Genomic DNA, 16,647 nt, shown 5'->3' with positions numbered 1-16,647 from the left:
GGGGAGCCTAACAACAGGGAGATCTTGGCCCTGGCTTTTCTCCTTTCAACAGAGTTCCATCACCTGTGAGGAAGCTGTATTTAGGAAGCAAAATATTACAACTGCTTCAAAACTTCCCAGATATATTTTGACTAAAGCTCTTACATCACAGCTATAAAAAATATAGGAGACAATCCTACACTGTGGAAAAGGAGTCAGAAGTCCTTGGCTTAGAACCATCATAATGACACTAGGGGCTTCCCCTGGCCCTTTTATAGCATGTGGGCCCACAAATAAGTGAGTCCCAACTTCCATCTTCAAAACAGAATGACTCAGCTTCTCATTCTGCTCCTCCAACCCCTGGAGACTTAACGTGATGTGATATAAAAACAAACCTACAGATCCTATATTATCTCATCACAAAATTATGTACAGTTGACCCTTCCACAAGTTTGAACTGTGCAGGTCCACTTAACACACAGATTTTCCACCACCAGAGACAGCAAGACCAATCTCTCCTCTTCTACTGTTTCCTTAGCCTACTTAACACGAACACTTAATGAACAGCTGCCACTTAATGAATAGCAAACATATTTTCTCTTATATTTTCTTAATAACATTATTTTCACCAGCTTACTTTATTGTAAGAATACAGTATATAATACATGTAACATACAAAATATGTTATCTTCCAGTCAACAGTAGACCGGTCAACAGTAGTTAAGTTTCAAGAAGTTATGCTTGCCGTTAGGATTTTAAAGAAAACCATTACCAGTAAATGTGTCAGTTGCTGATATACTCATCACAGATCATGCAAGCAGTAATTCCATTTTAAAATACCAATAGTTTACTCTGTCAATATAAAAAGAATGCCTGCAGGGCACAGCGGCTCATGCCTACCAGCAATTTGGGTGGCTGAGGTAGGAAGATTGCTTGAGGCCAGGATTTTGAGCCCAGCCTGAACAACAGAGTGAGACCCTATCTCTACGAAAAATTTTAAAAATTAGAAAATAAAACAAAACAAAAATAATGCTTTACTCCTTTGGACTGTTTAAGGTTGGAAGTTATTTTATAATTGACAAATTAGGAAAACTGATCATTCAAGTATATAAAGAACATAGAATTAGATGTATTTTAGATTTCTCCAGTCAATTCTGCTGAAAGTCTAAGTTAATTTTCTTCTTAACAACATTTTAAATAAACAGAAAGTAATGTCAACAACTAGAGTTATAGGTGATGGCTGTTTAACAGTGTGCCCAATTATGTATCAATCTACTGAGCCTAGGATGGTTTACAACCCTATGACTTTAAAATTATATGCATCAATTAGTTTGGTAGATAAAATAACCAAATTACTATTTTTTATTGCATTCACTATAATTTTCATCTAAAAAGTTTCAAAATAAGCCAGTCTTGAAAATATATTTTTTCTATATGTGAAACCTCAATTCTTTGAGTGCTAAGGAATATTCATTAAGTTTAAAAAATGAACTCCTTTCTCCCAAAAGCACCCATTAACTCTTAGTTAAAATATTTATTTTAAATGTAACTGACTTCAACAAACATCCTGTTTTCTCAAATACTATTCACAGTCCTCCCATATAAGTTTCAACTCACCTACTCCTAACAACTTATCTATTGAACTTAGCAATGCAGGCCTGGGTATATTTGTAAATAATTTAATATTTAATATGGAGGTATTTTTAAACTTTATAAATACATTTCTAATCATGCTAGTAAAGAGGTAATATAACCTACCATGGAAAACTCACTACTGAAAGGCATGAAATTAGGACTGAATTCTGGGCTTTGCCTTGAACACACTATGTATCCCTGAATAGGTTACAAATTTCTTATTTCACTGTGTACAATTCCTCTGAAATCAACTACCTAGCACAGCACCCTGTGTGCAGTACACAATGAACATTACTTGAGTATGAGAGACAGTGTTTTGAAGTTGAGGTAAGAAGACTTGGCATTTGGCTTCAAAAGACCTCAGTTTCCTCATCAGTACTATGAACAGACTGAAGCACAGAAGACCTACATTTGTAGGCTGGCTAATCCATGAAGCTTTGAGATGCAGATTAGTGAGCGGGCAGTTTATTGGGGGGGTTCTCTGGGATGATCACCAGTGGGCACAGGGCAATGTTGTCCTGAACCAGGACCTTTATAGCCCTTCAACCAGTCACTGGATTCATTGGAGGCAGGCTGTCCTGCATGACTTGGGTAAGGCAGCTCTCTTCAGCTGCAGTAAGGGCAAGCTCCAGATGGAGACTCAGGGGTGAGTCACCAACACTCTTGGCAGCTGGGGGCTGACTGCTCAGTCCAGAAGTGGGGGATCTAGATAGTGTACTAGGGTCCCCTACTACTATAAAAGTTCCTTCCAGCTAGCTCTGTATTTCCTTTAGTTTTCAGGTACAATCAAACCTAAATCATCATTAAACACTCTGTGCCAAAATAATACATACCATAAGATTTCATTTATATCAAGTTCAAGAACATAAAGAACTAATCTGTGCCTGACAGGTCTGAATAGTAGTTACCTCTGAGGAGTACTGACTGGGAGTGGGTATGAGGGAACCTTCTGGGGTTCTGATAACGGTCTAAATCTTGATCAGGAGTATACGTATGTAAAAATTCATTGTGTTGTTAGTGTAGGTGTGTGTGTAAATGCATACACACACACATCTATATGTGGTTTTCCCAAAGACTTGTAAGAAAGGAAACTCCATAAAATACTGTTAATATTTTCTAATATAAATGCTTGGCATTGCAAACATTTTTAAAAAAAACTTTATAGTTCTCCACTATTGTGATACTTTGACAATTCTTTTGTAATTCTGATGAGCAAAATTATTTTATTTACACTTAAGGCCACTTGAGTGCCTCAAAATAAAACAAAGACAAAATGATAAACTTGCCTATTAAGTGGGTTTAAGTAATCAAATAAGGAAACAAGATAGAAAGTGACCAATGGACAAAAACACACAAAACTGCCATCTAAACTCAGAACTACAGTGAAGATTTGAATAAATCATACGGCTCATGTAAAACCTATTTCTAAAAACCAAGTATAGTGCTGCCACCTAGCAGGCAAAGCTAATTATGACCAATTTCAGCTCTGAAGGGTTACATATATCTTGCAGAAAATACAGAAATGCCAAATTATCTTTTTTGACAATAATCTACCAAATAAAGTGTAAAGCCTATCTGTCAAATCTGAACAACAGTTAAAAAAAAAAATCAAATACTTATGCTCTAAAACAGAAAAAGAAAATAATTTCTAAAGTAGTCACTGACAGCTAAAGAATACGGGCAGATTCAGAGGTTCCCTGGTGCAAACCTCATGCAATTTTAAAAACAAACTCTTCATACAAGATCCAGAGTTGTGGATTCCCATTTACAGTCTTGGGGAGAAAAATGGATAATGTCCAGTTGAACCCTCTAGTCACTCTTCCCCAAAATCTATTTGGAGGCTCTGTGAACTCTAAATAAAGCGAGTGCTGAGGTAAACAGAGAAATACATAGTGTGCTAGATTTTGGACAGCGGTTTTAAGAGTACACGTAACAATTTCCCTTTAATGATGTCTAAACATCTGGATTCTAATAAGCAAGGGCCCCTAGTCCTCTATGCTCCAACAGCAAAATCTCCCACTTAAACTTCATCTCCTTTGCAATTTTTCTGGCCTACTTAAGACATGATGTTACACAGCCAGAAAAGCCCAAAAGTAAAAAAACTGAACACAGATGTTCACCAATTTAACAACAGTGCTACTTAGGATTTTTTGACTTTACAGTGGCGCAGAAGTGATATGCATTCAGTAGAAAGCAGTGGACACGCTAGCAATGCTAAGGCAGTGACTGAGCCACAGCTCCCAGTCAACCACGTGAAGATGAGGATAAACAACAGATCCTCTCCAGTGTACTATGTTGCCAGGTAATTTTGCCCAGCTGTAGGCCAATGTAAGTGTTCTGAGCATGTTTAAAGTAGGTAAGGCTAAGCTGTGATGCTCAGCAAGTTAAGCATATTAAATGTATTTTCGATTTACAATATTTTCAACTTACAAAGGTTTAATCCGAAATGTAATCCCCTCATAAGTCAAGCAGCATCTGTACTGAGCTGGAACCGTAGCCACAAAAAATGGAGAAAACCTACACTATCTTATGCCAGCACTTCAAAAACAGAAGGGCTGAGGGAAGACCACAATGAACCTAGAGAATACATCATTACTCCTGGTAAGACTGGACTACTGAACAGATGTCCAAAGACCAGAAGGAAAGACAGCAACAATAGCTCATGTCTGTGTCACTTTTCCAGAACAACAGGTATGAAGTCCTATCATTTTACTGTACTGGAACATTCTTGCCTAAATAGGGTCTGCCAGCCTAAGCACAAATGAAGGATTTTACATGGCTACTGGGCAAATTTCAAGAGCTCAAGAGACCCTCACAATCACTCTGTCACCTGGCACATAGATATGTTACACAATAAGAGCCCAACATCCATAGGGTAATAGTATAGTACAAGAAAAGTAGTACAGAGTCATGTAATCAAACACAACTGAGATAACAGAAATGAAGAGATCAAGATTCCAGATGGGCTTTGCCACAAACTAGTTATAAGATCGGGGCAGAGACAGTGTAGTATAATTTGTACTATGCAATTGAGTGTGCCAAGCACTGAACTCAGGAGAACATAGTCACCGAGCACCTAACCCACAGTCAGAAGGTTAAAGTTCTTAGATCCAATCTGCCCTTAACTAGGTAGGGTTTAGACCAAGTCAATTCACATCTCTAGGGCATAATCTCACTAACTGAGATTAGAGTGGTATTTCCAAAGTGTAGTCCACAGAACAAGCAAACAAACAAAAATGATATGCTTTCTCAATAAAAGAATTTCATGGTCAAGTAGGTGTAGGAAAAAGTACCTATATAAACCACCAACCTTAGAAATTTACAATGTGCTTGAATATAGTAAAGACTCTGAGAAGTGCTATAGCTAAATATCCGTTTAATTTTTTTAATACAATTTACAATTTTTAAATGCAAAACACACTTTGCTACTCCTCAAAAAATTAAACACAGCATTATGATATGACATAGCAAGTCTACTTCAGGATATATACCCCAGAGAAGAAAAGCAGGGACTCAAACAGATACTTGTACACCAATGTTCACAGAAACATTATTCACAACAGCCCAAAGGTGGGTGAAAGTAACCCGGGTGTCCACCGATGGAAGATCAGATAAACAAAATGTGGTATATACACACGATAGAATATTATTTAGCCTTAAAAAGGAAGGAAATCTTGATGCATTTCCCTGAAGACATTATAAGAAAAACAGGCCAGATACAAAAGAACAAATATTTTGAGTCCACTTATATGTGATACCTAGCATAGTCGAATTCATAGAGACAGAAAGTAGAACAGTGAGTACTAGGGGATGGGGGAAAGGGCATTATTGTTTAATGGGTACAGAGTTTGAAATAATGAAAAGGTTGTGGAGATGAATAATGGTGATAGATACATGACAATGTGACTGTAGCTAATGCCACTGCCACTGAATTGTACACTTAAAAATAGTTAAATGATAAATTTTATGTTATGTATATACATACATTTTTTGAGACAGAATCTCGCTCTGTCTTGCCCAGGTTGGAGTGCAGTGGCACAATCTCGGGTCACTGCAGCCTCTGTCTCCCGGGTTCAAGCAATTGTCCTGCCTCAGCCTCCGAAGTAGCTGGGACTACAGATGTGAGCCACCACACCCAGCTAATTTTGTATTTTTAGTAGAGACGGGGTTTCACCATGTGGGCCAGGCTAGTCTCAAACTCCTGACCTCAGGTGATCCACCTGCCTTGGCCTCACAAAGTGATGGGATTGCAGGCGTGAGCCACCTTGCCCGGCTTATGTTATGTATATTTTACCATAATAAAAATAATTAAAACCATACTTCACCAAATACTGGGTTAGTTTTAACTGTAATATTCAGTGAATATGAAATCACTAAAATAACCAATATAATTACCTTACCTCAGCTACACAACAAATTGATCCCAAGGCTTCTCCACGAAAACCGTAAGTTGTCAAATTTTCAAGATCTTCATGACTATTTATTTTTGAAGTGTAGTACTTCATTGCCATTACAGGTGCATCAACAGCCTTGATACCCTCCCCGTTATCTCGCACCTCAATTTTATCAAATCCATAGTTCTCCTGTAAAATGTCAAAAAACACTTTCAGTATGTAAAAGTATTAAACTGTTATCACATTTAAGGAAACACAAGTGAAAGAATTTTGACATTTATTTACTTTTATGAAAGCATATCACTATGGATATAAGACTTTAAATTCTTTAGCTCTACTAATTTCTAGTTATTGTGCAATGGGCAACTCCCTTGTTTTCTCTGGACACAGATTCAACTGTTGAATAAGGAGGTTAGGCTGATTTTTAAGGTTTCTTTTCACTGTTTCATTATCATGGGTATTTACAGTATACAGTAATTTATGTTTAAACTTCACTGAAAAAATTCTTCTGAATTACATACACCTTTTGTATGTATGGTCCCCAAACAAAACAAAACAGAAGAGAACTCCATCAGCAACAAAGTAACACAGGTTCTAGTCAGGAAGAACCTAGCAAGTATCATTATTCAACCTGATTTTTATTTATTTATTTTGTTTTTTTGTTTACTTATTTTGCTTTTCTATAGCAGGAATCAACCTGATTTTTAATACTTTCACCCTTACTGTACACATAAAATCTTTATGTTTACTACATTATAACTTTTAAATCTTTTTCTGCAAATAGCCATCTAACAGGAAACTGCTGAGAAAACACATCTAATTTGGCAACCACAGTGAGTTTTAATCTGAAAAAAAATCAAGACTTTTTTTTAGATACTTTGTCACTCAGGCGACATACGGTACAGTGGCATGAGCATAGCTCACTGTAGCTTTGAATGCCTGGGCTCAAGTGATCCTCCCACCTCAGCCTCTTGAGGAGCTGGGACTACAGGTGGACGCCACAGGGCCTAGCTACTTTTATTTTTATTTTTTGTACAGGTGGGGTCTCACTTTGTTGTCCAGGCTGATATCAAACTCCTGGCTCCAAGCGATCCTTCTGCCTCAGCTTCCCAAAGTGCTGGAATTACAGGTGTGAGCCATCGTATCAGACAACGAAAATTTTTTCAAAATCTCAATTCATAGCTTAGTTTTATATCCTAATACTAAAAATATGCAAATATAACAAAAACAAAATTTAAATTCCCATAGTGATCATACTTTCTATGAACACCATATTCTAAATTTGGTAGCCAACTTCCATAATAAGCCTGACTTTACTCCACAAAGTCTTACATGCATGACCATAGACGCAAGTTATCAAGGGGGAAAAAAACTTTCTATAATTATAGTGACTCTGGTATTTAAAATAATACCACATCTTTTTAATAACCTAAAGTGATATAATACTGTATATGTCAGCAATTTTTAGATAAATTAGATACACAAAACATTGGAGGGAGATGCTTAACATTTTGTTCCTCACACCTCTCTCAATCTAAAATTAAGTTTGGCTGAGCGCAGTGGCTCATGCAAATAATTGCAGCACTTTGGGAGGCCAAGGCAGGCAGATCATTTGGGGTCAGGAGTTCAAGATCAGCCTGGTCAACATGGTGAAACCTTGGTCTCTACTAAAAATACAAAAAATTAGCCAGGCGTGGTGGCACACACCTGTAATCCCAGCTACTTGGGAGGCTGAGGCAGGAGAATCGCTTGAGACCGGGAGACAGAGGTTGCAGTGAGCTGAGATCACACCACTGCACTTCAGCCTGGGCAACACAGTGAAACTATCTCAAAATAAATAAACAAATGAATAAAGTTAAGTTTACATTCTGGGAACAGTCTTTCTTCTTCATTTTAAAGAAAAATCGGGCCAAGTATGGTGACTCACGCCTGTACTCCCAGCAATTTAGAAGGCTGAGATGGGCAGATCACTTGAGGTCAGCAGTTCGAGACCAGCCTGGGCAACATGGTCTCGAAACCCCGTAGTAAGAAGACAAAGATCTGTTTAAATGTTTAAAATTGTATCATCTTGTTTAATTAATTATGAAAACATATCTAGTCAGGATAGCTATTATAGCATAAAACCATAATGAAACAGGTCTTATTATGTAGAGCCACACATTTAAGGTGTGTATCTTAAAATTCTACAACGCAAATACTGGTAAATGTCAAGAGACTAAAATTTACAGGCAGATTAAAATATTTAACTTAGTTTATACAAGACTTCTGTTGGCTTTGTAACACTATTTTAAAACCAGTTTTCTTCCAGAAATGTTTAAGAAAAGACGTTTGCCTGCCAAAGATTCTTAAGTGAAGTCTGTCAAATATAACTATCTAATCCTGTTTAATTATCAATTATACTCTAATCAGACTGAACTGACTACACGAAATGCCTAAGAAAAACAAATTGTCTTTCTTTGGGTTTAATATACTTTTTTTCTTGTTTGTAAAGCTTAGAGTGTATTAAAAACAGAATAGAGGTTTGATAGAGTAGAATGGTTCTCAAAGTGTGTTCCATAACCCACCAGCATCAGCATCGATTAGAAATTTACTAGAATGCAAATTATCAGGTACCACCTAGACTATGAAGTTCTGTGAGTAAGGCCCAGTAACAGTTTTAACAAACATCCTAAGTTATTTTGATGCACCCAAACATCATGAGAACCACTGGCACAGACAAGAACTGGTTTTAGAGTCAGAAAGACCTGGATTCCAGTCTTAGCTCCACTACTTACTAATTATGAGACTTTGGGAAACTTCTCAGAACATGATCTGTAAAATGGGTATAGTATGGCTGGGCGCGGGTGGCTCAGGCCTGTAATCCCAACACTTTGGGAGGCCAAGGTGGGCAGATCACCTGAGGTCAGGAGTTCGAGACCAACCTGGCCAACATGGTGAAACCCCGTCTCTACTAAAAATACAAAAATTAGCCAGGCATAGTAGCACACGGCCTGTAATCCCAGCTACTCAGGATGCTGGGGCAGGAGAATTGCTTGAACTGGGGAGGGGGATTGCAGTAAGCTGAGATCGCGCCACTGCACTCCAGCCTGGGCGAAAGAGCGAGACCCCGTTAAAATAAATAAATAAATAAAATGGGTATAGTAGTTAAGTCACAGTGTTTTATAAGAAGTAATTTATAAGAAGGGATTTTATTTTTACACAAATATACATACATAGAGTATGTCCATCTCATAGAATCTTATCTGGTAGATAAGAAAAGGTTAGGTCCCTTTCGTACAAATATATTTCTATCAGCATTGTTTCTAGTTCTATACCACCAGAAACACCATAAATATCTAATAATTATGAGATTTTTAAAAATGTATTCTTATATTCAATCAGATTTATTTACCTTCCTAGTATGTACTAGGTACTAGCCAGGTATAGAGGACACAAAAATGAATAAAATAGACCATATCTCTATGTGTTAGCAATTTAGAACAGGGGAACTAGTCATGGAAACTAATTGCAATAAATCATAATGAGTGATATAGGCCATATTTACTCAAATGATGTAATATACAGAACTTATATTTTAAAATGTGAAAAAAGTAACAAGAGAAATGGTTTGAAACTAGATTAGACGGAAAAAATAAAATGCAAAAGGAAATATTTAAAACAAGGAAACATGAATAACCAATATTTGTAGAAAATACAAACAACATGTTTTTTGTCTCAAACACATGTCTCAAAAAAACAAAGAACATGTTTTCTTTTATATTTCCTTTAGTGTTACTATAGTGTTAATTTAAATTAAAATTTATTTTTAAAGATTTACTCTAAAACAAAGGGTCCAATGTCCTAAGAATAATTTACTGGTGTGAAGAAATAAAATAAAGGTAACAGTTTAAAGAGAAAACATCTGTCCAGCCCCTTTTCTTTGTCTTAAAGGTATCTGGGTTCTCAAGGATACTCACCAGTTTAACATCTATGCTTGTGGCACCAGCATCCAAGGAGTTTTCAATAAGCTCTTTTACAACACTGACAACCGAAGTGATGATCTGAGAACTTGAAAGGAGTCTAACTGTTGCCGCAGGCAACTGTTTCATTTTCGCTTTTAACAGAACAGCTAGAAGATAAAAATGCAACTTGTAAGAATTGTTAAACATTCCTGACCAACAGGACAAATGGCAATAATAATGACAGATGATAATAGATCATCTTCACTGAGACTTACTGTATGCTAGGCTCAACTGTTAGCACATACAATATTAAGTGTTCTATTTCTTCCTTTTTTTTTTTTGAGATGGAATCTCATTGTCACCCAGACTGGAGTGCAGTGCCATGATCTCAACTCACTGCAACCTCTGCCTCCCAGGTTCAGGCACCCCTGCCTCAGCCTCCAGAGTAGCTGGGATTACAGGTGCCTGCCACAACACCTGGCTAGTTTTTATATTTTTAGTAGAGACGGGGTTTTGCCATGTTGGCCAGGCTGGTCTCAAACTCCTGACCTCAAGTGATCCACTTGCCTTGGCCTCCCAAAATATTGGGATTACAGGCATGAGCCACTGCGCCCAGCCATAAGTCTTCTATTTCTTACTATTACCCTTTGAAAACAGGTGCCATTATCACCTCAATTTTATAAAACTACTGAGGCACAAAGAAATTAGAAAACTTGTCCAAGGTCATCCAGTTATTAAGAGGCAGAGCTAAGGCAAGTCCTTCAACATTTCCTCTATTGATATGTAATATATGAATACATATAAATGCCTATGAATAAAAATAACCAAACATGGGTTAAAAAAACCCACAATATTCTGCTACAAGCACCTAAAAAAAAAGTCCACAGTAACATTAGAGGAAGAAATTGCTTTTTTTCTAATTTCTTCCAGGATTTTTGTGTGACTAATTATTATGATCAATTCTGACTTTTCTTGCAAACTTGAACCCTGTATTTCCAACTGCCTGCTTAAATAATCACTAGCTCAAACTCCAGGAATAATTAACCAATCCCTACCCTAAACCCATGAGTTTCCGATAGGAATAATCCATTCACCCTGACTCAAATCTAATCAACTCCTAAATCCTATCAATTCTTTCCTCAGTATTTCTCACATTTAGTTCCCAATATAATTTCCTAATTAGCCTCAATGACTCTTCACCTTTGGTCACCCAGTCTATACTGCTGTTAACTAAAATGATGATTACAGTAAGAACAGCAACAACTACATTAAATATATAGTATGCTAAACACTGTGCTAAACACTTTACATATGGGATTGCATTTAAACCTCTGAACTATAAAAAGTAGGTACTATGTATAAAAATTAGACTTATTATTATGGCCATTTAAGAGGCTGAAAGCTGAGTAACTGGGCTCAAGAACTTCTCATTTGAGATTTTTATTTCAAATCTATTTCCTTAAATGTCTATGCCAACTACATCTTGGTCCAAACTCATTACAGTAGATCACTGAAAGCTCACAAATATTGGAATCAAGACATGCATGTTCTAAAAAGATTTCTTAAAAACAAATGCTATGGTAATAACTGAATAATGAGAACAATTGTGCTATAATGAGTGTAATGTTGGCTGAGAATGACCAAGCGATAATATAACTTTGAGAAGTGGATGACAATCAGTTATGTGCCTTACCAACAGTCTCATTTAAACATCATTAGTCATCCATACATTCTGATGAGTTATAATGTCTTTTTCAATCACTGAGCTCCTTTAGAGTTAGGATTACTGTTAATCTGAACTAGTCTCATACCAGACATGTCAGATAACTATCCTCTATATTATTCTGCCTACATTATTTTAATCATGTGGCTCCTCAAAGCCAATATAGAGCTCAAATCTCTAAGCTGGCATTTGAGGTCCTTTATAGATCCAACCTGCAGATCCAAAATCTGTTGGTAACTGGAAATCCTTTGTTCAAACAAACAAAAAATCCAAAAATGTCAAAAAATCCAAAAATGTCGTATGGAAATTCCATCTGTAAAGCATGCAGGGAGGGGGGTGCTTTTTGCATCTTATTGCCTAATTTCAGAAAAGATTACAGGAATAAAAGCACAAGCTTGACAACATACAATTCCTCTATAGAATCAAGATTTTACTGGACAAAAAAAATGAGGGCTGGGAGTGGACTCAAGATACTTTATTTCTCATGACTAGTTACATGCTCCCACGATGATTTAATCCTATGCAATCTAGGTGCAAATAAAATAGCAACATCAAAAACAAACACAACAAAAAGTCATCAGTTTAGGATTATTTCTGAGCCAGCATAAGACAAAGACATGGAAAGAAAGATTCAGTAATTGAGCAGGAAATGGAGTACAGGCACTATAACAATTACACAGGAGTTTAAGGAACGCACTTCTGGGAAGAGGCTGACATATTGGGTTCCGAGAGTGCTAACTGATCACAGTTCATAAATACAGTATATTTTGCTATATACAAGGCAAAGGTGATTGGCACAGTGAAAAAATATAACAGACCAGAGCCTATAAAATAAGTATTGGGGGTTCACCTTTATCACACATAAACTCAGCAAATCACTGAAATCCCTCCATAAATCAATTTGTCATCTATAAAAATGAAGCAAATCACTCAAATCCTTCCATAAACCAATTCATCATCTATAAAAACGGAGCTAATACCTCACTGGTTTACTGTGAGGAATCAAATAAGGAAGTATATATAAAGTGTTGTTCTACACATGATAAGGCCTTAACAAATGTAGAGTATTATAATGAGAGATCATTATGTAAAGGAATGCTGGGAATTCTTTTAAAATACGAACTGCCCTCTAATTAATCTATACATTTGATTTAGTTTTGGGGTACCCAGTTCTCAGGAGAGTTGCTGTGAACAACTACCTTTCAATGGTTGTTTTTGTTGTTCTCAACTGCTGGGAGGCTTTCCTGTCCCAATCAAGCAGGGAAACAGTGGACTATAGGCTACTCCATCGTCATAACATTCACACAAATTAGTGCTGTCACAAGCAAAAGGCACCTCTGCACTCTTCCAAAGCTTCAGAATTACTTCGATCTAAGGAACAGATCCGCACTGTCCAATATGGTAGCCACCAGCCACATGTAGCTTACTGAACACTAGAGCACTAGAAACACAGGTAGTCCAAATTGAGATGTGCTAATACACACTCAATTTTCAACTCAGGATTAATAAAAATCATATAAAATTTTTACATTGATTATAGAATGAAATGATTTTATCCTATTTGGATACATTAGATTACATAAAATATATTAAAACTAACCTTTAAAAAAATCTGTTTAATGTGACTACTAGAAAATTTAAAATGATATATGTGGCTTATAGTTCCATTGAACGGTGCTGGATAGAGCAGTGGTTAAAATGGCAGGCTCTGAAACCACACTACTTTGGTTTTATCCCAGCTCTTACACTAACAGGTATATAACACTGAGGAAATTAAACTCTAAAATGCAATCACCTAATCTATAAAATGGATCTAACAATGATATAATATGATTGTGGTGAGAAGTACATAAGGTAGTATATATAAATAACGTATTACAGTGTTTGGCAAATAAATGCTAAAAACATCCCAGGGTACTGGGACTAAATTGAGCTCCTCTAAACCCCTAAATGAACAATCTCCCCACCTCTAACCCCTACCCCAAAGGGGCTCACACATTAGGCCTGGGTTCATGAAATCTTCTACCTTACCTAGGAAATCCCAAGGATCTAAGAAAAACACTGATCAACAAAACTTTAGGGTATAAACCTAGACTGATTCCTTCTGAGCAGTCTTAATCTCATCATCTTTGTCTCATTCCCTACAATACCTCATCTACTACAATGACAAATCCAAAATCTTTTTTTTTTCAAATCTCTATAATTTCATCCCAATATTCCTCATCCTTCTAGTTTACTAAGATCATGGCAATTCATAGCATGAATTCTATCACACTTTACCCCATCCCATTGTGTCCTCTGGTCTTAAGATGTCTGCATCTCTTTTCATACTCTTCTTCCATGTCATGTCATCTTTCTTCTCTCCTAATTGCCATAGTCTGAATATTTGTTCTCTCCCAAATTCATAAGGATATGATATCTGTATTATGTCCATTTTATAGATTAGTTGATTGAGTTTTTGAAAGTTTAACTTCCTCAGTATTATATAGCTGTTAGTAAGAGCTAGGATAAAACCAAAGTAGTGTGATTTCAGAGCCTGCCATTTTAACCACTACTCTATCTAGCACTGTTCAATAAAACTATAATGTAAGCCATATATATCATTTAAAATTTTCTAGTAGTCACATTAAAAAAGGTAAAAAAGAATAAAAAAGTGAAGTTTAATTATGTATTTGGATAATCTAATATATTCAAAATATCAAATATCACTTTATCCTATCATCAATATAAATCAATGTAAAATATTAACTGTAAAAATTAAAATGTATAATTAAACCTACTATACCCCTGTCCTGAATTACAAAACTTTTTTTTCCTGCTGTACAACTTTTGAATGTAGGATGCCAGGCAGAACAATCAAATGCTTCACTCATGGCAAGCCCTTCACTTCATGAATATTAATGAAGGACCACTAAATATAATTTACCAGCATCTTTCCTATGCTAACGCAAACGTTAGAAAAAGTATCCTCCTTCCCTTTATATACATAATTTCAACTGGCTTCCATATTATCCTCCAGCTCACCTGTATCTCACACTTTTTTTAGGGCCTTACTTCCAACTACCTTCTAAATATCATCATTTAGATGAGCTGAAGGCAACCTAAACATAACATGTCCCAAAATGACCAGAGAATCTTTCTCTTTCTTTTTTTTTTTTTTTTTTGAGACGGAGTTTCAGGTTTTGCGCTTGTTGCCCAGGCTGAAATGCAATGGGCAATCTTGGCTCACTGCAGACTCCACCTCCCGTGTTCAAGTGATTCTCCTGCCTCAGCCTCCCGAGTAGCTGGGATTACAGGTGCCCACCACCACACCTGGCTAACTTTTTGTATTTTTAGTAGTCGAGGTTTCACCATGTTGGCCAGGCTGGTCTTGAACTCCTGACCTCAGGTGATCTGCCTCCCTCGGCCTCCCAAAGTGCTGGGATACAGGCATGAGAAACCAAGACCGAACTCTAATCAGCTTTCTTCCTGTATTTCTTGTTTGATAATAAAAATAATAGCCAACATAAGAATTTTATATATATTATCCTATTTAATCCTCAAAACAACTCTATGTATTCTATTAACCTTTATCACCAAATAGGATTTAAAGGCATGGTAACTTGCTCGAGATCACAAAACTATTAAGTGGCAGATGCACACCTTGGCATGTCTGACCACAAAGCCCATGCTCTTAAACACTTTTCATCCAGGCACATAAAGCAAAATTAGAAACCTTGAAGTCTTCCTAGAAATTCTACTCACTCTCTACATCCTGCCACCCAGTCATCTCTCCCCTACTATCTAAATCTCAGTTTCCCAAGCTAGTCCTCTCCTCTTTGTACTGCCTCCATTCAGCCTCTCAGCCTTTGTCTCCTGAACTATTGCAATAACCACCTAATTGATATTTTGACTCGAATCTCAACCACTATAGGGTTCTTTCTGTATTTAAATTTCATCATGTTGCTGCCCCACTTAAAATTTTTATAAAAGTTTCCAACTGCCAACCAGGTTAAGTATAAACTTCTTAACAATTGGATTTTTGCCTACTCTCTCAGTCATCCCATCATTGCCCAAATGTGCTCTAGGCGGACCATACTGCACCACTCTTTTTTTTTTTTGAGACAGTCTCACTCTGTTGCCCAGGCTGGAGTGCAGCAATTTTGGCTCACTGCAACCTGCCTCCCAGGTTCAAGCGATTCTCCTGTCCCAGCCCCACAAGTAGCTGGGATTACTGGAGCGCACCACCACGTGGGCCCGTCTAATTTTTGTATTTTTAGTAGAGACAGGGTTTCACCATGTTGGCCAGGCTGGTCTCGAACTCCTGACGTCAGGTGATCCGCCCGCCTCAGCCTCCCAAAGTGCTGGGAATACAGGCGTGAGCCACCACGCCCAACCAACTCATCTCTCTTAACATGGTGACACTCACTCCTTCCTCAGTTCACATGGTTCGTTCTCTCTCTCTCTCTCTCTCTCTCTCTCTTTCGGCTGACTTCTGACTTCTAATCATCCCTCCAGATTTAGTTCAGTATCAACTCTTCAAGAAAGCCTTTCTTCGCTGCTGCAGCCTCCTTTCCTTCACCTGTCAACAGATTAGGTATTCCTTCCTCTGCAGTTCCTCTTTACCTCATTTCTAATTAACCTTATCACAAGTTATCCTATTAATATGTGTTTCTGACTGTTCCTCCTGACGCAGAGTTCTTTGAGGACAGGGGTTTTATTTTATATCAATCACACATCCCTAGCATAGCCCCTGGAATATAGCACTCTATACCATATGTGTACCAAATGAATGCTTTTGAAAAAGTGGAAGGGTTTATATCGGGCTTACAAATCACAGCAAAGAATGTCTGGGAATATCAGGATAGTCAGTCTTCCATATTTGCTGAGAGGGAAAAGGAACACTTCTGAAGGAATGTTCATGACCCGGAAAGTCAGTTAAGGACAACAGGTCTGCCTAAAAAAAGAAGTAAAGATCAGAGAACTCACAGACTTT

The 16,647-nt window shown here is 37.1% G+C and overlaps 1 protein-coding gene across 6 annotated transcripts in view; it reads right to left on the bottom strand.

Annotated features, from left to right (window-relative positions):
• The window catches only part of PMS1 (PMS1 homolog 1, mismatch repair system component), a 91,283-nt gene that overhangs the window by 73,425 nt on the left and 1,211 nt on the right, over window positions 1-16,647 (bottom strand). For 5 of the 6 annotated variants that reach the window (XR_001884054.1, XR_001884058.1, XR_001884057.1 and 2 more), the window contains exons 2-3: window positions 9,965-10,116; window positions 6,015-6,197 (exon numbers count right to left, since the gene is read on the bottom strand). Coding sequence is in view for 1 of the 6 variants with exons in the window: in XM_017865592.1 (XP_017721081.1) it covers window positions 6,015-6,197; window positions 9,965-10,096 (315 nt within the window). In the remaining 5 variants the exon portion in view is untranslated. Of the gene's footprint in view, window positions 1-6,014; window positions 6,198-9,964; window positions 10,117-16,482; window positions 16,609-16,647 lie in introns of all 6 variants that reach the window. The other variant, XR_001884056.1, reaches the window with a different exon arrangement.

Source organism: Rhinopithecus bieti, unplaced genomic scaffold (genome assembly GCF_001698545.2).
Source record: "Rhinopithecus bieti isolate Rb0 unplaced genomic scaffold, ASM169854v2 scaffold_2827, whole genome shotgun sequence".
Classification (NCBI taxonomy): Eukaryota; Metazoa; Chordata; class Mammalia; order Primates; family Cercopithecidae; genus Rhinopithecus; species Rhinopithecus bieti.
The sequence above is the reverse complement of the archived record's forward strand: the minus strand, read 5'-3'. Positions and strand labels throughout refer to the sequence as shown.